We start from the raw sequence: 25789 nt of genomic DNA, 5'->3' as shown, positions 1-25789 counted from the left end.
GAGAGCTGCTCACATAAAAGCCAATGTAATAAAGAGTACTGACCTTAGAGTGAGAATTAAACCGCATCTTAGCGCACATTTTTCCATGCCAACCTAACCCTGGGAAATATCGGAGCTTTTTCACAGAACAAGCAAGTGCTAAAATGTGGGTTAAAAGCTGCACTAGAGTTAGCTTGTGTAAATGCTAATCCCATACTAAATGAAGTCTTTTGGTAATTATCCTGTATTGCAGGGAGACATGCTAAAGGTTGGACTGCTCTGCAGGCATTTTTACCACGGGAAGTCTAATTCCCTTGTCAGAGGGAAATTCATATAGATTACTAGATAGCCAAAATTCATAATCTGGCAGAGTTTTAAACTTAATAAGCCCCTTGCTTATACCTAGTTTGGGCTCTAATATGATAAACTAATAATTTGCTACCCATTTTGGGATCACTATTAAAAAAAATAATAATAATAATAGAGAGTGATGGCAGATGAGAATTGTGTGAGGAAGGGGTTACTCGGAGCCCACCTGGGCAGTTAACATCTGACACACGCAAAGCAAAATCCACAAGGGGCCGCAGCAGGAAGATAACTCACTTAGAACAGAGTCAAAGCAGGGAAGAGAACTCACGCAGGTCACAACGGGGGAGAGAACTCATCCGGGGGAGGGAGCTTCCTTTATTTATTTATTTATAAAGCATATTCCGCTACATCGAGTTGTGATTGATCAGAGTCGATTACAAATTTATAATCATGCATACTAACACACCAAATCCTTACTATAAAACATATATCCTAAAATATTCTGTTTACTTCTATATTTCACGGGCCTAATGAAAAAGCATTGCTTTAACCTCTTTCTTAAACTTTAAACAGTTAAGTCTCACCTCTTGGCTCAAGTGGAATAGAGTTCCATGATAATGGATTGGCAATAGAAAAAGCTCTATTTTTGGTTTGTGGGCATCTGTATTTCTTTGATGAATGGACTCAACTATTTCTGATTTTGAGACCGTAACTGCCAAGATGCCGCATATGGGATAATATTTTAAAAACAAATTTGTCACATCACCACACTGCAATTTGAGAATCATCGTTAATCTCTTGAAATGAATTGTTTGCAATATTGGCAAAGCAAAGTGCTTACCTGTAACAGCAGGATATTAGTCTTCACACACATCAGATGGATCCCGGCATGGAAAACTTTTGTTGAAGTTTCTAGAAACTTTGGCACACTGAGCATGACACTAACCACGCGGGGGTCCTCTTCAGTCTTATAACAGAGAGCTCGCAAAAAAAAAATAAAATAAGAAACAGAGAGAAAAAACCCAACTCTGTGGGGTGGCGGGCAGTTTCGTGAGGACTAACATCCTGCTATCCTTGGAGAACACCTGTTACAGGTAAGCAACTCTGCTTTCCCCAAGGTAAGTCCTCACACATGGGTGATTAAGTAGCTTCAAGCCGCTCCCACCATGTGCAGCACAGAATAGGTGCCAACGTGCACAACCATGTTGTGCACGTTGGCACCTATTCTGGTTAGTGCAACTAGAGGTTGGCACCTCTTCTGGTTAGTACAACTAGAGCTGCACTAACCAGAAGAGCAGGCCTGCACCCAATGAAGGACCCACGGATGGCAAGTTGGGTTTTTCTGGCTGAAAAAGATTACGTAGGACAGACTGTCCGAAACGACTGTCCCAGTGACCATCTTTGTCCAGGCAATAATGTGAGGTGAATGCAGGTCGCTGCACTGCAAATCTCGTGAATGGGAACTGCACGCAAGTGAGCCACAGAGACTGCCAAGCTGTAAGCCTGCCTGTGCGTAGCAGAAGGTAGAACAGTCTGCAAGCCAATGGGATAAAGTCTGCTTGGAGACAGCAAACTCTAGCCTGTTCTTGTTGAAGGAGACAGAGTTGAGTGGAGAGGCGGTGAGGCGCCGTCTGCTCCAAGTAAAAAGCCAGCGCTCTCTTGCAATCTAGTGTGTGCACAGCCCGTTCACTCTGGTATGTGAGGCCTTGGGAACTCTGAAACCACCTTGGGATGGAACTCTGAAACCACCTTCGGAAGTGTCTGGAGAACCACTTTGTCGTGACAAAATTTTGTATAAGGTGGATACGACACTAGGGCTTGCAGTTCGCTGACCCTGCGAGCTGATGTAATTGCGACCAAGAAGATAACTTTCCAGGAGAAGTACTTCAGGTCGCAAGAACAAAGGGCTCAAACAGAGATTTCACGAGTTGCAATAGGACAATATTGAGATCCCAGGAAACTGCTGGAGGGTGAGTGGGGGGGATTTAGTTGTAATAAGCCCCTCATAAACCACCCCACCAGTGGATGAGAAGAGATTGCAGCACCATTCGAACTGTGGTGGTAAGCCCCTATGGTACTGAGGTGAACTCTCACCGAAGTGGTTTGCAGACCAGATTCGGAGAGGAACAGTAAATAGTCTAAGAGTGCAAGAGGGGAGAAAGAAAAGGGATCCAGACCGCGAACTTCGCACCAGGTTGAAAACCTCTTCCACTTCATATTGTAAGATTAAGCCCTTCCGAAAGGCCGAGGGCCTACACACAGTCACCTGGTCAACATCCAAGCCAAGAGGGTCAGGGCTTGTAGGTTGGGGTGACGGAGCCTGCCCTGTTCCTGAGTGATTAGGTCCAGAGCCGTCCCTATCCGGATCGGGGGACACGAGGCCAGGTCCTGTAGGGTCAGAAACCAGACCTGACGGTGCCAAAAGGGGGTGATCAGGATCATGGAGCCCTGATCCTGCTGAAGCTTGTGGAGTATTTTCGAGATGAGAGGAAGAGGAGGGTAAGCGTACAACAGCTCGGTGCCCCAGTGAATCGAGAATGCATCCACCAGCAATCCGCTGTTCCTCTAGTTTAGGGAGCAGAAGCGGTCCACCTTCCTGTTATCCAAGGAGGCGAGGAGGTTTATGTCTGGTGTCCCCTATGAGCATTCCTTTCGCCATATTTTGACTGAGGGACCACTCATGAGGTCGAAAGGCACAGCTTAAGGAGTCCGCCAGGTTGTCCATCCTTGGGAGATACACCGCCCTGAGGAGGATGCAATTGTCAATGACTCACGACCAAAGGTGGACTGCTTCCTGACAGACGGTGAAGGATCCCATTCCCTCCTGTTTGTTCAGATATCACATAGCTATCTGATTGTCAGTCTGAACAAGAACCACCTTGTTCAGGAGCTGTCTCGGAATGCCTGGAGGGCTTACCGAATTGCTCACAGCTCCAGGAAGTTGATTTGAGACTGCAATATTTGTGCAGACAAGAGCTCCTGGATGTGGAGACCCACAAGATGCGCTACCCACCCCAACCAAGACGCGTCTGTGGTGAGGGTAGGCTGGGGTAGTGGGCTCCAAAAGGGGATTCCCCCTTTCCAGATTGGAGGAAGTTGCCCACCACTGGAGGGATTGACATTACAATGCGGTAATTAGGACACGTGCACGCAGGTCTTGAGTTGCATGGCACCACTGAGAATGTAGCATCCACTGTGAACTGCGCATGTGTAGTACAGCAAAAAGGGTGAAATGCACATTGCTGTCATGTGGCCCAGAAAAAGGAGAAACTGATGTGCTGAGGCATGAGAGCGAGCGGAGACTACCCGAGTGAGAGCCGCGAGGGTCTCTGCTTTGACCCGGGGAGGAAAGCCTTTGTATGGGCAGTGTCCAGTCGAGCCCCAATGAAGTCCAGTTGCAAGGACGGTTGGAGATGGGATTTTGGATAGTTGACCAGAAATCCCAGAGTCTCCAAAATTTGGATATAGGTGCGCAGAGCCCTCTGTTTTCTGTGTCTTGAAGTGCTCTTGATAAGCCAATCATCGAGGTATGGGAAGACATGAATTCCCCAGCTCCGAAGATATGCACAGACAACTACTAGACATTTGGTAAAGACACGGGGTGCAGATGCCAGGCCAAGGGGCAGAACGCGATACTGGTAGTGATTACTGTCGACAAGGAATCAAAGGTATTGCTGATATGCTTGAAAGACGGGGATATGGGTGTATGCGTCTTTTAGATTGAGAGAGCAGAGCTAGTCTCCCACTTTGAGAAGGGGAATCAAGGTGCCCAGCGAGATCATTTTGAACTTCTTTACCAGAAAATGTTTTAAGGCCTTCAGGTCCAAAATGGGCTGGAGTCCTCCCGTCTTCTTGGGGATTAGAAAATACCTGGAGAATAACCCCTCGCCATGCTGACTGGGTGGAACATTTTTGACTGCCCAGGCTAGTACGAGGGAGGAGAGCTATACCCAAAGCATTTGTAAGCCACTGTTGGTCTCCACCGGGGACACAGAGGTGAGTAGGGTGGAACTGACTGGAAGTGCAACCTGTAGCCCTGACGCACAATGGACAGGACCCAGAGGTCCAATGTTATCGAGGTTCATCGGTCTGCAAAAAGTTGGAGCTGACCCCCAACCAGAGGGTCTGGTGAGGGCTGGCTCATGCTCCCAGGCCGCCAGTCAAAACCCTGTAGAGGGGTTCTGCGGCAGAACTATGGTTGCTCAAGGTTCCCGAGGCTGCCTGGGCCTTGCCCTGGGAGGAGGATGTTGAGGTCTGGCCCTCAGTGCTGGCGGGTAGTATTTTCATGACCGGTAGAAGGGCCTTTTCGGATGTTGCTGAGGGGGCTTCTCGGGCGGCTGGGTGTCAGAGGTACAGGCTGACAATTGCTGAAGAGTCTCCTGATAGTCCTTCAGCTGCGCCACCGCCTCCTTGATTCTGTCTCCAAACAGATTTTCCCCTGTGCATGGCAAGTCAGCCAGGTGGTCCTGGATTTCAGGGCATAAGTCTGAGGCACGTAGCCATGCCATCCACTGAGCCTCGATGCCCGCTGCAGTGGTTCTCATGGCTGTCTTGAAGACGTCATAAGCAGAGCGAACTTCGTGCTTATCGCGTTCCAGGCCCTGCTGCACAATTTTTTGAAAATCCTCCTGGAATCGCTGTGGTAGGCGTTCACAGAATTAAGGGCCTATTTTCATAGGTTCCTGGAGTACTGCCCCATGTACAACTGGTAATATGGGCAGATGGGCAGTTAGCATTGTGCCTGAAACACCCAGCATCCAAGGGCATCAAGTGCACCACCGATTGGTGGGGAAGCGGATGGTGCTCGAACCCGGTGGTAAGCTGAACTAGGTAAACTGCATCCGTCTTCCGGTTCACCGGTGGCACCGAGATGGGGTGCTCCCAAAGGTGGGCTACCAGCTCCTTGAAGATATCATGGATTGGCACTGCCACTACCTCTTTCGGGGCATCCATGAATTGCAGAATCTCAAGCATCCCGTGCCTGGTGTCTTGCTCTGTTAAAAGCTGGAAAGGCACAAATTTTGCCTTGGCTTTTACGAACCTCGCGAAGGAGAGATACTCCGGGGGAGATTTTTGCCACTCCTCTGGTGGAGAGGGCTCTGAGGGCAGATCCTCCAATTCCTCAGTGGAAGGGACATGGCCGCCTCCTCTTCCCAAGGGTCATAAGGGGCCTCCTCCTCACAGCTTACTTCTGGGATTCGAACACCCAGGTGTAGGCCTTGAAGGCACCGAAGGAGGAACCGGGGGCATCGGGGGGCTTCGAGGCCATAGAAGCACCAATGGGTCCAACAGCATCAGTAGGATCAGGGGATCGAAGACACCAGTGAAACCAATCTCAGGGGACCTGGGAGGTGGCAGAGTGTCATGCGTCCCTGAAACGCCATCTAGCCTGATGGCCCTTCCTCCTCTGAGGAGTCGCTCACCGGGATGGGGGCTGGTGGCGGTGGTGCTCCCTTCAGCTGTGGGGGGGCTTGGGGCATTGGTGCCAGCTGCATTGGTGGAACACCAAGCAGCATATTGAGCCATTCTAATAATGGCACAACCACCAGTGGAGTCTGTTCCTGCGGTGGTGGTGGTGCCGGTGGAACCAGAAGCTCGAAGCCCTGCAGGGCCCAGCTGACCATCAACCACATGCGCCTCTCCAACTCCTCCTCAAAGGCAGCTGAGGACAAAATGGCTTGAGGAGGAGTTGGCGAAATTGGGACATCCCCTGAGGAACTGGGGGGCACCAGATCCCTTTACCGGTGTTGGTGGAGGCTCCTTGGAGGCTTCAGAGTGAATTGCTTCCTCTGCCTGAGACCGTTTCTTCAGAGGCACCTATGTCAATGCCTGTCCATGGTCTGACTTAGAGGATTATGACCGATATTGATGTTTCTTCGACTGTTCTAGGTGGCCACCATGGTCTTTTCTCAGAACCGAGGGAGACTGTGAGAAATCCGACCGGGAATGAGGCAACAAAGAGCGCAGTCAGTCCTCGGCTCCTGTCTTGGGGCCAGGGAGCAGTTGCCGGGGCGACTCCGACAGGGTCAAGATCAAAACCTCCTTCCTGAGTGGGATGGAGGTTCCTGAAGCAGACGATGGATCTGATCTTTTGGAACCGAATAATTTTTCCATTTTGTCAAGACGTGCCCAACAGCCCTTAGGGGTCACCTGGGCACAAAGGTCATAACTGATGCCCCCAGGCAGAGGACGCAGACCTCGTGGGGGTCTGTGATGGACATAGTCCAGGGGCACTGGCGAAAACCAGTCAATGCCATCGCAAAATGTATGTGGCACGCAGTCAAGGGTCGGTGGGTACCGGGAGATGAAACCATTGGCGATCAACTGCAAATATTCAAAGGACTTACCAGGTTGCGGAGAGCGGAAAAGACAAAAATACGAGGGACCCTTCATGACGCAGGGAGAGAGAACAGCAAAATTTTAGAAAACAACTGTGGAAAAGAAGTAGAAGCTCACAACCACTGGGCAGCAGGTTCGCGGAAAGGAAGAGACTGAAGAGGGAACCCATCTGGATGCGTGGTTAGCGGCATGCTGGGCGTGCTCAGTGTGCCAGGCAATGTTTCTAGAAATTTTGACAAAAGTTCTCCGTGCCGGGCTCCATTTGATGTCACCCATGTGTGAGGACTACCATCCTGCTTGTCCTTGGAGAACTAGTGCAATTCCTTGATACAGCCTACTTTTTACCACTCTTGCTGCAGAATTTTGGACCAACTGGAAAACCCTGTTAACAGTTTTGGCAGGCTCAAATACAAAGAAATGCAATCAGCAAGTGATATATATAATTTTTTAGCGGTCTAACAATATTCAATTTCAAGAATGCTGCCTTTGCTACTGCTTTAACTTGACCTTTCATCTTCATTTCTAAGTCCAGAAGCACACCAAGATCCCTCCCTTCAATTAGCAAAGGCAGCTCTTTTACCTTGGATTTTCATATTAAACAAATTTATAGATGGGGCACATTCTTCCTATCCCTATTAATATGGTTTTCTGAACATTAAATACCAGCCTGTTGTACATACAATCCCTCACTGTACTAAAATAGTGATTAAGTATCTCAGTGGCACTAATTCCACTTGCATCATATGGAATTAACAATTGGATTTGTCTGTATAAACATAGTATTTGACACAAGTAAAGAAAGTGTTTCTGGTAAAGGTAAGAACATAAGAACATAAGAAAATGCCATACTGGGTCAGACCAAGGGTCCATCAAGCCCAGCATCCTGTTTCCAACAGTGGCCAATCCAGGCCATAAGAACCTGGCAATTACCCAAAAACTAAGTCTATTCCATGTTACCATTGCTAATGGCAGTGGCTATTCTCTAAGTGAACTTAATAGCAGGTAATGGACTTCTCCTCCAAGAACTTATCCAATCCTTTTTTAAACACAGCTATACTAACTGTACTAACCACATCCTCTGGCAACAAATTCCAGAGTTTAATTGTGCGTTGAGTAAAAAAGAACTTTCTCCAATTAGTTTTAAATGTGCCCCATGCTAACTTCATGGAGTGCCCCCTAGTCTTTCTACTATCCGAAAGAGTAAATAACCGATTCACATCTACCCGTTCTAGACCTCTCATGATTTTAAACACCTCTATCATATCCCCCCCTCAGTCGTCTCTTCTCCAAGCTGAAAATTCCTAACCTCTTTCGCATGTATAAGTATATATCCCTGAGGGATACCTGACTACACTATTTCCAAGAGGAACAGCTTCCAATTCTTACCTATTGCTTCCTATCTGATAAAAATGATGAAAGCCAACTTCCTCGGTTTTGACAATACTACTTCATGGCTCATTGCATAGATGCAGAAGAAATGTCAAGTTGCACTAAGATCATAGCTGATCCATTATTTTTTTCTATGTAGCTCATCCATTAGAGCAAACATGTCTCATGTAGCTGATGCAAAACCCATTTCTCTATTTCACTTACCTTAGGGAGATTTGAAGTTTAGCAGTAATTTGATATGCCCATCTCAGATAGTGGTTTTTTGTTTTTTTTTTTACACAGGTCTAATTATAGCTCTAATATTGCCGGTAAATGTCCTTCGCAGAGGGCTGCATTCATTATTTCAGTTAAATTTTGATACGTATTAGTATATATAATCCAAATTATCCAAAATGGGCATTCATCTAATGGACTAAATTTAATGTAACTGTGGGATTAATTTTCCTATATCTATAATGGTAACAGACCAAAACACAGACCAAACATCCTTATTTACTTGTTTAGTTTAGGTTGAGTAAGCATAGCCAGTCCTCTTTTTGAAGAAAGGGGATTAAAGTGCGCAGGGAAACTATCTTGAACGTTTCTCTTTTGATGAATTTGTTGAAAGGCCCTTAGGTCTAGGATAGGAAGGAGGCCCCTTGTTTTCTTTGGAATCACAAAATACTTGGAATAAAATCCATGCCCTCTGTCTTGGTGGAACAGTCTCAACCCCACTGGCCGTTAAAAGGGAGGAGAGCTCTATATGAAGCAGGTACTGATATAAGTGACCCCAAACTCTGGGGCCAATTTGGCAGGACACCCAATAGGTTTAATTGTACCCTTTTCTGATTATGCTGAGGACCCAAACATCTGAATTTACATTGTGAGAACAGTTTATGTAAAACTGCAGCTTTCCTCCGATCGGAAGGTCCTCTGACATGGGTAATGGGATATTGGATAGGTTCTCTCCAATCCTGTCAAAACTCTGTTCCAGATGCTGACTAGATTGCCGTCTGGGGCTTAGGCACCCTCTGCTAACTCGGATGGGCCTCTTGTGTATGGGACCAAAGCATGACAGATAGCACCTTTTTGGGTGGAAAACGTGCCCTCTTTGCCCAGGCCTTGGATACAGCTTGGAGGAGGAAGCAGGGTTTGAGTGCCAGCGAAGAGCTGCCCGAGCACTGTACAGTGATCTCTGATCTGTGCTGCTGTATCCTTCACTCTATAAAGAGATTTTCCCCAGTACACAGCATATCAGCTAGTCTTTCCTATACTTCTGGACAGGCAAGTCTGAGGGCTCCAATCCCTACAGCAGAGATTCTCAATGCTGTTTCGAAAACCTCAAAGATCAAACAGACTATTTGTTTTCTGTATTCTAACCCTTTGTTCACTAGTGACTCTAGGGCATCTTGCTGCTTTTGAGGAAATCGGCTACATCCCGCACATACTCCAGTACATCCCACATATACTAGCCCATAAAGAGCTGATTGGAAGCTATATAGGTGTTGAGCATAGCACCCTGATAAACTTTCCTTACCGGGTGTCAAAGCTTCTAGACTCCTTCCCTGGGGAGGGGGCACAAAGGAATGAGTTCTGGACCTCGACCTTTCTGAGAACAAATTTGACTACTACAGACTAGTATGGAAACTGTCTTTTCAAATCCAGAAGCCCTTTTAGATGAGAGACTGCGTCCGCCTTCTTGTTGACTGGATCCACAGAGGGGGGTTTTCCACATCCACATCTGTACCTCCTGAAGGACTGGGATTGCCATGATTTCCTTAGGGGGCTTGACAAACTGGGGGATGTCCAGCATTTCACTTCTGGACTCATCCTCCATCTGTAACAAATGGAATGGCCTCAGTCATTTTCCTAACAAAACCTGTGACGAATAGGACATCAGGAAGGGACTTCCTCTTCTCTACCAGAGACAAGGAATTTAGAAGAGATCCTTGCAGGCACCTCCACTTCAGAGATATCTGCAGAGTCATAGCCGTACCCCCAAGAATATTTGGAGTATGACTCACCCTAGCCTGCTGGTAGGGAGACCTCTTTCAATGCTCAATCCTTAGTCAAAGTCTCAAGGACTGATGCATTTGGCTGTTTTGGCCTGAATCCAAAAGGAGCTTCGACGAGGAAGCTTCCTCTCCCAAGAAGCTGGACATCAACAGCAGGGCAGCAGTCATTGACCCTGATGTCTCTCTGGGCATTGGATCCAGCACTGGCCTCTCCTCCTCTGAGCACCCAAAGGGAATCTAGCAGTTACTCGAGGATTGATGGTTCCTGCTTGGTGCTCTCAATGCCCTGGCAACAAGGCTCTATAGCACCTTCTGTAAAGCCAGCTAAATCTTTTTATCCAACTCCTCCTTGAAGACTGCCGATACTAACTCTGAGTAGCAGGCAGGAGGGGTGACCACATCTTCATTGGAACCGAGAGGCTGATCTGCGATGGCCATCTGGATTGGTAAAAGCTGTCGTGAAGGCCTAGCCTGCTTAGAGGATGAGCACTCCTCACCACGGGACCGCTTAGGGAGGTTATGGCTTGCCAGGACTGTTTCCCTCCTGGCATCGGACACCAACAGAGACCAATGATTCTTTTTGGCTTCCCTCAATGCCCAGCATTGGAACTTCTTGATGCTGTTGTTGAAGAGGCAGACCCCAGACACTTTTTTCGATCAGAAAAAGCCAGACGAAGGCCTGCCTCTGGGGTCCTTATCTTCCAAAGGCATCAAGGGAACTGACAGTCCTCCCGATGTTGCTCCTTCGACCAGTGCAGCTCAGAGGTCCTTCAATGTCAATGTCTCCAATGCCAATGGATCGGTCTTTCGGTGCCCAAAATGCTTTTTCACAAGTTCCAATTTGGATTGATGTCTTTTTGGTGTCATAGTTGCACATTTCTGACATCCATAGACATCATGTGATGCCCCAGGCACATGACACATCACTGGGGTCCATGATAGACATATCCTTGTGCACAGGAGGGAGAGGGGGCATCACTGGAACCTGCTAGACATGTTGAGCTGAAAGAAAAGGGAGGCAAAAATAGAACTCTATGGTGATCATGGCATGGAGGCCAGTGGGCACCAATGGTAGAGCAACACTGAACGAGTAAGGGAATTGAGTGAAAATTTAAAGAAATGACCAAAAAACCTTATCTAGGGAAAACTATGAGGAACAAAACCATGGGACCCCGCAACGAATGATCCTGTAATTCTGGCCAAAAAACCCAAAGGCACAGAACAGGAGCATGAGGCACAAAACTGCGATCAGAGAGTTCCATGGAAAAAGAAAGACTGGGTATGCCCAGTGAGGCACAGTCAAAGTTCTAGAAACTTTGACATATGTTTTCTGTGCCAGGCTCCATTGGATGATATCACCCATGTGTGAGTATTGCCATCCTGCTTGTCCTCAGAGAAAAGAAAATCTGCTTTAAAAACCAGTGCATATTTTAATGCGGATTTTATTACATTGGCCTGAAATTAGTTGGGGGTGAAGGGGAAAAGCGTCAGGAAATATCATAAGGGGAAAATGAAGAGTTAGAGGTGATAATGTTTGGTACAATTCTTACTACAAAGGCTGCATTATCCTATAGAATGCTATTTGTCCATAGTAGAAAAGCTCAAAGTGTCTTTCCAAGTCAGCTATGCTGAAATGTTGCTTGCACCCCTAGCTACCAGTGCTTCTATAGCTCTCTGCATCAAAGACTTTTGCACCTACGATCACAACTCCCAGCATCAGAGAAAGAAAAAAAAAAAGAAAAAAGGGGGGGTGTGTGTCAAAAATAGGTGTTTATTTTTGGTACCTGCTTGGTGCAGGCAGCAGACTTCTCACATTGGGAAGCTCCACCCACTGGCACCGTAACACATGATGCTAGTGGGCGCCTCCTCTCCAGTGCATGATTTGTGCTTTGCACTGGACCATGAAACATTTGCTCGTTGCTTTGTTGGTGTGGGTAAGAGCAAGACAGTTTTTTTTTTTTTTTACTTAGTCTTGCTCTCCTTTTTACTATCACCTTCAGAGTTTGTAGTGAAGACTCAGCTGAAGACCATCACAAAAAGAAGAGGAAAAAAAAAACACTGAAAATAAGCCCATTACCTGAGCTCCCTAAGAGGTGAAGAAATAACGCTCAGACTCTGCCCGTTTTCCTTCTTTGCTTCTGCAGCTGCAATCTGGTACAGTAACTTCTCCATGGAAAATGGCTTGGCTATGTGGCGACGCTTCATTTCCTACGAACCAAAAAAATGCAAATGCAAATTACCCTGGAGAGAAACAAATGGATAAAAGCAATCCCTTGACCTGCTTGTCTACAGTCATACCAATTAATTGCACAGATGTTATATGACAATATATGCAGCTAAATTCAAAGACCTAGCAGCACCGAATGGTTAGAACAGTGCATTATGAGCCTGGACATCTCAACTCAAATCTCTTCTCACCTGCTCACCTGAAGGGAGCACTTGCATGGTTTTCAAAGCTCATGTACAACATCTTTGGATAATACATTGGATCAATAAAGTAAAGGAATCACAATCAACAAAAATAAAAATTAGCTACTACTTCCTTTGTGGCCTTTTGCAAATCACACAACCATTCTGCACTCAGACTGGATGCCCTTTTCTGCAAAGGTGCTGTAATCATAAGATTTACTGAAGTAATCCTGGGTGGACATTTATAACATAAAAAACAATGCACACATTTGTCTGGCTGTGTTTGCTTTATGCTTTGAATCTCAAGTGTGGTTATCTAAAAAAAATAAAAAAAAAAACTCCCAAAAAAAACAAAGGGTGAGATTTCGTCCAATGTGTTTTGGTTGCTGGGGGTATTCAGGAGGGGGGCAAAACAGACATGCAGTGGACCCTTGAGTTACGACTGGCTTGATCTAAGAACAACTTGGGCTATGACCAAGTTGTTCGATTTTGAGTTACGACCAGATTTCGAGTTACGACCTGAATGCCTCAAGTGCCGTACACGTGTGCGCTTTTTTTTTTCCCGCGGATTGCTTGTAATTGGGTTTTTTTTTTACTGCCAATCGTGTTTTTTTGGTCTTGATGGGCGGGACTTCTATAGTGATTGGTTGGCTGCTGCTGCTGCAGCTGCTGCTGCCGCCAATGAAGCTTGTCCATCTCAGGTGCACATGGGCAGACCCGGCCCGGCATTGCAGCAAGCAACAGCATCGTGGGACAGCACTCAGCTGGCAAGGTACAGTATCAGGAGGGGAGGAATGAGTATGCTGGGAGGGAGAAATGAGCATGTGGGGGGCCAGAGATGTGCTCAGAGGGTGTGGGGAGGGGAAAATGAGCATGTGGGGTTGGTGGGTTTTTTTGTTGTACACCTTAGACCAGTTTTTAGTTGTGAAAACATTGAGACCTAGTGAGCCAGAAGCAGGTCCTAGTGGGCTACAGACTCTCCCAAGGACAGAAAGGACACCAGAGAGACAGATTCCTGATGTTCTTATGGAATGGGACTCTCCTTCCGAACAATAACCACCTTCTATTTCATCCTCCCCCCTCCTCCAAGCCAAAGATGTCAACTTGAATGGTGAGTACAGTATGAAATTGTTCTTTCTGGTAGGCTAGGCATATTTTATAACTTTTTGGTGAGTACACTAGGAAAATTATTCGTGTTTCTGGTAATTACGCACATTATACAACCCTTTTTTATTATGAAAATGTTAGGTAAGGGGTGCTTTAGGAGGTTCGGAATGCATTATGGGTATTTCCATTATTTCTTATGGAAAAAATTGAGTTCGTAAGTCAAGGGTCCACTGTATTAGTGCAAATGTTCTATAGGGAATCTAACAAACTCTATATGCCTACTTCTTAGCACAGACAAATCCTGCTGATATTGAAAATTACGGAACCCACATACAATGGGGTCCACATTTAGCCGTTGAGTGGCTAGATAAGTTAGCTGGATGCACCTATCTGGCTGACTTAACTGGGATATTCAGTGGCTTGGCAGCGCTGCTCAACATACCCAGCTATCTGGCTAACTTTAGACTTGCCAACAGTGCAGCTAGATTTAGGCGGTTAGGTTCACCAGCTAACTCCGAATATGGGAGTTAGCCGATTAACCTAACCGGTTAAGTCCACTCCTCCCCAAAACGCCAACCGCCGCCCCAAGATCACCCCCAACATATCCAGCTAAATTCTAGCCGGATAAAGAGATATTGTGGTTAAGCCATTTAGATGGATAACTACAAGCGTTCACCTACACCATCCAAAACAATAGTGTAAAGTATATGATCTGCTAAATGCATGCATTTTTTAAGTTTTCATATACATATGAAGGTTTTTTTCTCACCAAAAAAGTTGCATCCTGGGAATGCCTCTTTTTCACTGCTTTTAAAAGTATACATATTATGGAAACCACAGGCCTGCTTTTTTCCAATCTGAAAATCATTCAGTGAAACTGCTTACTTGTAATTGAGCTCTCTAACAGCAGCTCAGTTATTCACATAGGTGGGTAATGTCATTCGATGGCACAGATCAAAGCAGCCTTCCCTACCGGACAGTTTTGGAAACTTGATACCTTTGAACCAATTGCTTAACAACCAGACAACCTCACTGCCTCCTGCTGATCAAAGCCCCCCGTTTCCTCTTTCGAAAAGCTCAAGGGGAAAACTGAACAAGTCCCACCACAAAGAGAGGCGAGGGTGTTATGTGAATCATCGAGCTGCTATTGTTTGAAAATTACAATTTCACCTTCTCTAGCAAGCAATCTCAATGGACTCACATGGGGAAGGAGGGGGAATTCCCAAAGCAAAGCACATCTGCCAGAGTGCAATGAACATGGGCATTCAAAATTAGAAGAGGTTCAAGAGGGTAGGCGTTATGTACTCAATGAATTGATTCGAAAGCACTGAAAATGCAACAAACCCAAGTTATGTCGATAAGTTACGATGTACAAATTGAAAAACATTATCTATACGAAAATACAGAGTGTAGAAATGTAAGACAATATATTCTGGAACAAGATTCAGCCTCAAGTGCATTCAAGGACTGAAGACACTAAGAGAAGAAACTGAATCAAGACTAAAAGCAACAGGTCCCAGACTAGAAGAAATTTCCAAGCATGGTCCCCTCAGCTAACTTATTGTTAAGAACAAACAGACTGGTCTTGTAGGTTCATTCTCAAGATATTTCAGTGTCTTAACAAGTGCATGTGTGAACATTTCTGTACAAAACTGAAGCTGGAAGAGACCTGTGATCTGAGATTTTCCTCTGCATTTAGATGAGCAGAGATCCCAAAGAAGGAATGTTCTAATTGGAAAGGTCTGATGATAACCAAAAATATATATTTTTAGGGAAAGAAGTCACACAATAGGCCAATACAATTTCTCTTGGAATGAAATGCTAAGTCTCTTAACAAATAACGTAATGCAGAGCTGAGGATACTATAGCGTGGAAGCAGCATCTTCATTAGCTGCAGTACAACTTCACACTGGTGGTAAAGGCAATGAGCAAATAAATCCATTGCAGACACAGTCCACACTTACCAAGGTACCACTCCAGGTTTCCTCAGTAACACAACTAAACATTATTGGGTGACAAGAAGAGTACAGGGCCTCAGGAGCAAGACCCAAGACCAGGCAACTCAAGTGGGGGATCAAAAAACGAAGCACAGGCCTTAAGCTTGGGCACTGAGGATCAAAAGCATAGTTTTCAAGCTCAGGTTCCAGGGGGCAAGAAAGCAGGCCCTGAGGCAAGAGCACTGGCCTATAGTGTAGTCCTTAGGCGAGGGGGCAGGGAGAGGAGAGTGGAGGCCCAAAGAATGCTGGCCTCTAGTGTGGACCCTGGGCAAGGTATGGGGCAGCAAATGTACTGGCCTCTTATCATGGGTTCAAAGCAGGGACAAGAGCACTGGCCTTATATGTGGGCCTGAGACAAGTGTGATGCCAACATGTTGACCTCAAGTCCAGGCCCCAGGCAGGCACAAGAGCTCTGGCCTTTAGCCTGAGCCCCAATGATACCATGACTGGCGACATTCTAAGGAGCATGATGCTCAGCAAATCTCGAGTGTTTCACAGACACAGCATCCATCAATCTTAGCTCCTTGTCAGCCAGCCTAGAAGGAGAGAGTATACCCTGCATTGTCCCTGAGAAAGGATTGCAGGTCTCCTAAGGGATTCAAACTTGCCAGTTTGACACAACCCTAAAGTGAAGGATTTCTTTTATCAGAGAAAGCAAAGTTGCTTACCTGTAACAGGTGTTCTCCTAGGACAGCAGGATGTTAGTCCTCACACATAGGTGACATCATCAGATGGAGTCCGGCACGGAAAACTTATGTCAAAGCTTCTAGAACTTTAGGGATACCGAGCATGCCCAGCATGCTCTATACCAAGTGTCCACGCGGGGTCCCTCTTCAGTCTTGTAACATAGAATTACGATAAAAAAAATTAATAAAAGAATAGGAGAAACCCAACTCCGCGGGGTGGCAGGTGGATTTCGTGTCCTAGGAGAACACCTGTTACAGGTAAGCAACTCTGCTTTCTCCTAGGACAAGCAGGATGGTAGTCCACACAGATGGGTGAATCCCTAGCTACAGGCTGCTCCCCAACACAAATGGGGACCAACAGACACCAAACAGGTGTCAACAAGCACAACAGTGCTGTTGGTAACAGAGGAGGAGACAGCTTGAACCCAAACAATGGGCCCTAGGCAAGAAGAGTTGGGTTTAACACCTCAAACAGATTCCAGAGGACAGACTATCTGAACCTACTGTCACGTCGGCCATCCCTATCCAGACAGTATTGTGATACGAATGTGTGGAGAGAACTACACGTCACAGCCTTGCAGATCTCCTCCACAGAAACTGCTCGCAAGTGTGCCACCGACATTGTTATGGATCTGACAGAATGAGCCTTGACATGACCCCCAAGATGCAGTCCCACCTGGGCATAACAGAAGGAGATGCAATCTGCTAGCCAATTGGACAGTGTCAGCTTGGTAATGACAACTCCCAGTCTATTCCTGTCAAAAGAAATTAAAAGTTAGGTGGACTGCCTATGGGCTTCTGTCCGCTCCAGGTAGAAGGCTAAGGATCTCTTGCAATTCAAAACGTGATGTGCTCATTCGCCTTGGTGAGAATGGGGCTTGGGAAAGAATGTTGGCAGGATGATTGCCTGGTTAAGATGGAAGCCAGTCACGACCTTAGGCAGGAACTTAGGGTGCGTGCGCTGGACTACTCTGTCATGATAAAACTTGGTATAAGGTGGATAAGTCACTAAGGCCTGTATCTTGCTGACCCTGCATGCTGATGTGACCTCCACCAAAAATATGACCTTCCATGTCAGGTACTTCAGGTCACAGTTTCGCAGCAGCTAAAAAGGAGCTTTTGTCAGCTTAGCTAGCACCACACTGAGGTCCCAAGACACAGTGGAAGGACTTAGGGGACGCTTCAACTGAAGCAGCCCCTGCATGAAATGTACAACTATAGGCTGTACAGAGATGGGCATATGATCTACAACTTGGTGGTATGCTCCAATTGTACTTAGAAGAACTCTAACAGAGTTGGTTTTTAGGACAGCCTCCGAAGGGTGAAGAAGGTAGTCAAACAGTTTTTGTCTGGGGCAGAAGAAAGAAAATAGGGCCTTTTGCTCACACTACACGGAAAACCTCCTCCACTTCAGTTCATAGGATTTTCTAGAAGCTACCAGGACCCGAGACACATCTTCAGAAAGATCCAGCGGCTGCAGGCTCTCAGCATCCAGGCTGTGAGTGACAGGGCCTAGAGGTTGGGATGCCGCAGCCTGCCCTGATCCTGGCATGATGAGATCTGGGAAAGACTCCAGACTGATTAGTTTCCAGAAAGGCAACTCCCGAAGGAGTGGAAACCAGACCTTTTCCAGCCAATGAGGTACTATGAGGATCATGGTCCCTCTGTCCTCTCAAAGCTTCAGAAGACTCTTCGTTACTAGAAGAAGTGGAAGATACACTTACAGAAGACCCTTGCCCCAATGGTGAGAAAAGTGACTGAGACTGGCTCGCTGTCTGACCTGTACAGGGAGCAGAACTGAGTCACCTTCTTATTGCAGGGGGATGCGAACAAGCCCATGTCTGGGTTCCCCCAGAGCCAGAAGATCTGATTCACCACCCCGTGGTCCAGTGACCCCTCATGGGGCCTGAAGGCTCGACTTAGTCTATCTGCTATTCTGTTCTGGCCAGATACATGGCCCGGAGCACCATCCCGTGGGACAGAGCCCAGGACCAGCTCTGGACCACTTCCTGACAGGAGGTACAACCCCATTGCTCCCTGCTTGTTGACATACCACATTGCTACTTGGCTGTCTGTCTGGATCAGGACGACTTTGTTGGACAGCTGATCTCTGAAAGCCCAAAGAGTGTACCTGATCACCTGGAGCTCCAGGAAGTTGTGCTTCCTGGGTGGACCACAGACCCTGGGTGTGCAGCCCATCTACATGAGCACCCCACCCCAGGGTGGTAAGGACAATTTTGTTGGGGGAGTTTGGAAAGATATTCCATGCTCCAAATTTGAGAGAATCCGCCACCAGGACAAGGAGTCCCAAAGAGACAGATTGATGCGGATGTGAGCCTGTAGGGCCTGGGTGGCCTGGCGCAACCTGGGCGCAACCTGGGTGGCCCAACAGCTTCAACATGTGCCAAGCTGATACCTGCTGGCTCTGTTGAAATGCCTCTGCTATGGATGCCAAAGTGAGCGCCCTGGAGCACCGTAGAAAGGTTTTGCCTGAGCCACAACTAGCAGGGCTCATAGAAACATAGAAACATAGAAACGACGGCAGAAGAAGACCAAATGGCCCATCCAGTCTGCCCAGCAAGCTTCACACACGTTTTTCTCTCATACTTATCTGTTTCTCTTAGCTCTTGGTTCTATTTCCCTTCCACCCCCACCATTAATGTAGAAAGCAGTGATGGAGCTGCATCCAAGTGAATATCTAGCTGATAAGTTAGGGGTAGTAGGGGTAGTAAACGCCGCAATAAGCAAGCTACACCCATGCTTATTTGTTTTACTCAGACTATGTTATACAGCCCTTATTGGTTGTTTTTCTTCTCCCCTGCCGTTGAAGCAGGGAGCTATGCTGGATATGCATCGAAAGTGAAGTATCAGGCACATTTGGTTTGGGGTAGTAACCGCCGTAACAAGCCAGCTACTCCCCGCTTTGTGAGTGTGAACCCTTTTTTCTTCTCCCCTGCCGTTGAAGCAGAGAGCTCTGCTGTATTTGCATAGAAATTGAAGTAACAGGCTTATTTGGTTTGGGGTAGTAACCGCCGTAACAAGCCAGCTACTCCCCCTTTGTGAGTGCAGATCCTTTATTCCACATTTCCTCTTGCTGTTGAAGCTAGAATGATGTTGGAGTCACAGTAAGCATGTGTACGTTTATTGAATAAGGGTATTGTCTCCAGGCAGTAGCCATCATTCTGGCGAGTCACCACTCTTCATTGGCGGCCTCTTGACTTTATGGATCCACAGTGTTTATCCCACGCCCCTTTGAAGTCCTTCACAGTTCTGGTCTTCACCACATCCTCCGGAAGGGCATTCCAGGCATCCACCACCCTCTCCGTGAAGAAATACTTCCTAACATTGGTTCTGAATCTTTCTCCCTGGAGCTTCAAATCGTGACCCCTGGTTCTGCTGATTTTTTTCCTACGGAAAAGGTTTGTCGTTGTCTTTGGATCATTAAAACCTTTCAAGTATCTGAAGGTCTGTATCATATCACCTCTGCTCCTCCTTTCCTCCAGGGTGTACATATTTAGATTCTTCAATCTCTCCTCGTACGTCATCCGATGAAGATCCTCCACCTTCCTGGTCGCCCTTCTCTGTACCGCTTCCATCTTGTCTTTGTCTTTTTGTAGATACGGTCTCCAGAACTGAACACAGTATTCCAGGTGAGGCCTCACCAAGGACCTGTACAAGGGAATAATCACTTCCCTTTTCTTACTCGATATTCCTCTCTCTATGTAGCCCAGCATTCTTCTGGCTTTTGCTATCGCCTTGTCGCATTGTTTCGCAGACTTCATATCATTAGACACTATCACCCCAAGGTCCCTCTCCTGCTCCGTGCACATCAGCCTTTCCCCCCCCCATCGAATACAGTTCATTCGGGTTTCCACTCCCCATATGCATGACTTTGCACTTCTTGGCATTGAATCTCAGCTGCCATATCTTCGACCACTCTTCCAGTTTCCTTAGATCCAATCTCATTCTCTCCACTCCTTCCGGCGTGTCCACTCTGTTGCAGATCTTAGTGTCATCCGCGAAAAGACAAACCTTGCCTTCTATCCCGTCCGCAATGTCGCTCACAAAGATATTGAACAGGACCGGTCCCAACACCGATCCTTGCGGTACACCACTTAAAACCGCTCTCTCTTCAGAGAAGGATCCATTTACCATCACACATTGTCTTCTGTCCGTCAACCAATTTGCAATCCAGGTCACCACCTCGGCACTCACTCCCAAGCTTCTCGTTTTATTCACCAGTCTCCTGTGCGGAACCGTGTCAAAAGCTTTGCTGAAATCCAAGTATATGATATCGAGCGCTCTTCCTCGATCCAATTCCTTGGTTACCCAGTCAAAAAAGTCAATCAGATTTGTCTGACAGGATCTTCCCCTGGTGAATCCATGTTGCCTCTGGTCCATCAATTCTCCGGACTGTAGATAGTTCACTATTCTCTCTTTCAGCAGTGACTCCATTACTTTTCCCACCACCGAAGTGAGGCTGACCGGTCTGTAGTTGCCAGCCTCCTCCCTGTTCCCACTCTTGTGAAGTGGGACCACCACCGCTCTTCTCCAATCACTCGGCACCACTCCTGTTTCTAGGGATCTATTGAACAGGTCACACAGCGGAGCCGCCAGAACATCTCTGAGCTCCCTCAATATCCTTGGATGAATCCCATCAGGCCCCATGGCTTTGTCCACTTTCAGGTTCTTTAGCTCTTCCCACACATTTTCTACTGTAAAAGGATTTTCATCTATTCCACTTCCCACCAGTTTTTTGTTGTGTAGAGATGGTGAGGTGATGGGTTGAGAAGGGACTTTTGGTAGTGATGACGAACCCTGGTGACTCCAATACCTGGATAGTCAAGTGCAAGGACTGGCTTGAGAGGTGCTGTTGACCAGCCATTCATCCAGAAAGGGGAAAACATGCACTCCAGTCTGCCGAGTTGCACCCCTCACCATGGCCAGGCACTTTCTAAAGACATGTGGGATCGACCCTAGCCCGAACGGCAACAATCTGTACTGGAAGTGCTGTTTTCCCACCACAAATCTGATATACTTGCTGTGACCTGGAAAGATCTCGATGTGGGTGTACGTGTCCTTTAAATTGAGGGATCATAGCCAGTCCCCTTTTTGCAAGGTGGGGAATCAGGGTGCCCAGGGAAACCATCTTGAACTTTTCTCTTTTTAGAAGCTTGCTCAAAGCCCTGAAGTCTAGGATGGGATGGAATCCCCCTGTTCTCTTTGGAATCAGGAAGTAACAGGAGTAGAACCCTTGCCCCCTTTACCTTGGTGGGACAAGCTTGACCGCTCTGGTCATTAAGAGGACAGAGAGCTCCCTTAACAGTACTCCCCTCATGCACTAATGACCCTGAAAACGGGCATGGAGGACAATTTGGCAGGACACCCAATAAATTTAATCAGAGAGGATCACCTTGCTGGTGACTGAAAGAAATCAGTAAGTTCTCCTCCCCATACCCCCGTGAAGGAAAATAGTAAAGTAATTATCATGCTGGTGCTCCCTCCCACCTGGTAAATAGAAAAAAAAATATGGCCTCCTTTATTCCCTCCCCCAACATCTTCCCCATGCCACCCAAGCACTTTCACTGACCCCATTTGCAGCCCGGTTTGCATCAACTCAGTGATTTGATCCACTGACTTCTGTTGTCTTTGGGCTGGAGTTGGAGAAGAAACATTGTTTTTAGAGACCCAAATAAGATTCTCCTCTCTGCTGTTGAAGAGCTAAGCTATTTAGCTGTATTGAAAGGGAAGTCTCAGAGGTGCTCTGCACCGGTAGAATAACCTCTAGTGCCTTCATCAATACCCCAGGAATAATGAAGGGAATCAGCATCATCATGTCCAGCCTCCATATCAATGGTGACGTGGAATGTGCACTCTATGCCAAAACCACCAATGGCCCCCTGGATATAGGGGGATCCAGAAAGAAAAGGGGTTTTGTTGCCATGGGGTTTTCCATGCCAGAAAATACAATGGGATTTGCAGCCTGGTGTCAATTGAGGCGGACACTGAGGAAGAGACCCTGTCCATGGTGCCATGCAGTTTCTTTCCTTTCGGATCCGAACAGCTAGGCCTTGGGAACACGTCATACTTTGATACCAATAATTGAGCCTCTTTAGGCACTGAGCGCTTCTGTGCCTTTCTTGACCTAATCCTGCAGACACAGAAGGGGAGTTTTCACCATGGAGCAGTGATGGAAGTTGCTCTTGGTGAACTCTACGTGGCAAGAACTTTTGGAGGCCCTATTCTAAGAGGAGCGGCGGCTCCAATGACCGGACACATGGGTACATTTCCTTAGTACTCTCTGGAAAACATGCATTTTTCAGGCCTGCGACTACTGGGCCCTAGGGGACATCCTACTGAACTTATAGCAGTTTGCCATATCATGGTCCAGGTCCAAACACCTGTAGCAGACCTCATGGGCATCAGTGATCAATTTCTGCACCCGCAGACACAAGACTGGAAGCTGCTGATGACTGACTTCTTAAGCCTCTCCTTGGACATCTTGCTCTTAACAACTGAATGAGGGGGTGTTTGTTTTAAGGGTAGCATTTAAAAGTCCTGTTGAGGGGCTGCTGCGGCAGTGGAAAAAGAAACTGCAATGAAACAGAGAAGCCAAATACAGAAAAATATCGAGAAGGTCAAACATCCATGTGAAAGCTTGGACAAAATCAGAGAGAGAGAGCTCACAAGGCAGCACATGCTTAGCAAACTTTTACTGAGCTTGGAAGGCACTGTCAGATGACATCAGCCCCCTTTTGTCAATTGAGAACTTTTGTTTGAGGGAACCAGTACATAAATGTAACAAACATCCCACCACAAAGAGTGGTAAACAAGTTTTAGCCCTTTGATTCTTGCTTTAATTAGGACTTTGGTACTTGGGTGAAGACTCAGGGCAGAATATGTAGGAAGAGTGGCTTATATCCAAGCCTCTGGCTGCCTGAAAATGCAGTCAGGAGGGGAGAGATCATTGTATTCTATGGCACATGGTCTCTATCTACTCTATCCCCTCACAGTGGCACCTCAAGAGGAGCATACATTTCTGCTATAAACTTAATTTTGCTGCAAATACATCACTTTTTTATTTTTTAAAACAAGAACATAGTGATGAGAAAAAAACAATTCTCTCATCAATTTCAACTTTCTCCAAGCTACACAAGTTTGAGTGATTTACTGTTTGAGGCGATCCAAAGGAAGGCAAACCTATGTCAACTATGATTCACAGGTATAAGATTTCTTCCTGGATCTGAGAGAGGAAACTAGTGCAAATTCTTGGACAGGCAGTTACTATATCAGTCAGCATCTCATCTCAGCAAAGCTGAATGCCCAGCTACACCACCAACCTGCAGGAACTCGTTCAACCTAGTTCAAGTATTTCCTTTGTAAGATAAACTCCAAGGGCCGGATTTTAAAAGCCCTGCGCGTGTAAATCTGGCTGGATTTACGCACGCCGGCGCACCTATTTTGCATAGGCCACCGGCGCGCGCAGAGCCCCGGGACGCACATAAGTCCCGGGGCTTCGTAAAAGGGGCGGGGAGGGGGCGTGTCCGGGGTGGGACCGGGGGCGTGGCACCAGCCCGGAGGCATGGTCGAGGCCTCCGGACCAGCCCCCAGGTCGGGTGATGGCGCGCCAGCAGCCCGCTGGCGCACGCAGATTTACACCTGCTTTTGGCAGGCGTAAATCTGGCAACAAAGGTAGGGGGGGGGGTTTAGATAGGGCCGTGGGGGTGGGGTGGAAAGAAAGTTCCCTCCGAGGCCGCTCCAATTTCGGAGCGGCCTCGGAGGGAACAGGCAGCGCGCGCCGGGCTCGCTACGCGCGTATCTTATAAAATCCAGCATACTTTTGTTTGCTCGCACAAATTTATAAAATCTACCCCCATGTGCATACTGATATGGAAATGTGCAGGTTACATTCTGCAGTTCACAATTCTAAACAACCTGAAAGAGAATCTAGGCATTTTTAAATTATTGGTGACTTCTTACCTTGGCAGTTTTAAACCCCATACTCGTCCACTGGGTGGTAGCAAAGTGCACAGTTTCGGAGACACTGTAGCCACAACATACTTTAGACACAAAGGATCCAGGAAAGCAGACAATAAATTGCCCGCTTTGCTGTACAGTACGATGCACCTTGATCCCCTCCTTGCACAACAACTCTGGGGAGATCTGCAACCCAAAACACACATTTCAAAACCGGGCCCTCTCACTTTATCCAAACTGTACCTGGCACAGTGTTACAACATGTCCATACAACTGAGACCAAGCAAATCACATTTTCCTTTACCCAAAGAATATTACTGCAAAATGATAAATGCCAATTTATAGTACCTTACTGCCAGAACATACCCGGCACCCTTCCTTCCCCACCCATATAGTAATTACACCTCCAGCAACACTGGCAATTACCTGCCAACATCTTACTGGTGCGGCAAGACCACAGAATTTGATGCTAATATGCAGTAAACCCTTACACCAGTGATTCTCCACCTGAGAGGAGTGACTGGGGAATGCAAGACAGCCAACACTGCAAGAAGCTGCCTACCTCCTGCAGAAAAGGGGGCGGTGGGATCTGAGTGAGGCCAACTGCCTTTGGTGACCCCCACCCATGAAGGGCAAAGGGGCCAAAGAGGAGTGAGAGAGAAGATAAGCCAGAGAAGTTTTTTACATTTATATATGGTGTGTTCTTCAGGGCAGTTGAAATAATTACCTTTTGCTAAACAAAGCATAGAAGAGGGCTTGATGTGTATGCGGAGCTCTTGTTTGGGGGTGAGGAAAACTCATTATGATAAAGGTTGAGGGCTATTGCCTTATGTGCAGATGTACAGATACAAAACACTGCACTGACAGAATACTAGAAATATTTTTAAAAATCCAGTCAATATATCATCAAGAATGGCTCTAAGCATAGTGAGCTCAATATTCAGACACAGCCAGCCAAGTTAGCCAGATAAGACTTATCCAGCTAACTTACAGGGGATATTCAGTAGCACGGCTATACTGCTGAATATCTCAGTATTTGCTGCTACTTATATGGATAAGTCTTATCAGGTTAAGTTTAGATCTGTTATGGAGCAGGTCTAACTTATCTGGTTAACTTAACTGGGTAATCTGTACATCGCTTCTTAGCCGGATAAGTAGTGCTGCCCACTTATGCCTGCCGCCCACCCACTGACTATCCAGCTAACTACTTAGCTGGATAAGTGGTGACCGCTGAACGTACCATAGTCAGATATTCAGTGGCTGCCACTTAGCTGGATAACTTCTAGTTATCCGGTTAAGTAGCATCTGAATATAAATTGCATAATTCAGATTTTCAGTTGGGTCATGCAATCTCTCATCTGCACACAAGACAAGTTAGATAAATGACAGAATTCTGGTCTTTCTGTAAGCTGCTGTGTGTTTTGCTGAAGGAGCATTAGTACACTTTCATAACATTTATGCCAACAGTGAGCTAAAGTTGGTGTTCGTGACCAAAGGGAATTTTCTGTGATTTTCTCCTCATTTTATATAAAGTTGCAGTTTGCACATGTTGCATCTGAGGCAACAAAAAAAAAAAAAGGAAGCAAGCAAACAATACCATCAC

At 46.7% G+C, this 25789-nt stretch overlaps 1 protein-coding gene across 1 annotated transcript in view; it reads right to left on the bottom strand.

The window, feature by feature from the left end:
• The window catches only part of JARID2 (jumonji and AT-rich interaction domain containing 2), a 585747-nt gene that overhangs the window by 14006 nt on the left and 545952 nt on the right, over positions 1 to 25789 (bottom strand). The window contains 2 exon segments of the mRNA XM_029590689.1: positions 12088 to 12218; positions 24190 to 24372. Of these exon segments, the coding sequence (XP_029446549.1) occupies positions 12088 to 12218; positions 24190 to 24372 (314 nt within the window).

This window comes from Rhinatrema bivittatum, chromosome 2, assembly GCF_901001135.1.
Source record: "Rhinatrema bivittatum chromosome 2, aRhiBiv1.1, whole genome shotgun sequence".
NCBI classification, from domain to species: Eukaryota; Metazoa; Chordata; class Amphibia; order Gymnophiona; family Rhinatrematidae; genus Rhinatrema; species Rhinatrema bivittatum.
This window is presented reverse-complemented; position numbering and strand designations above follow the sequence as displayed.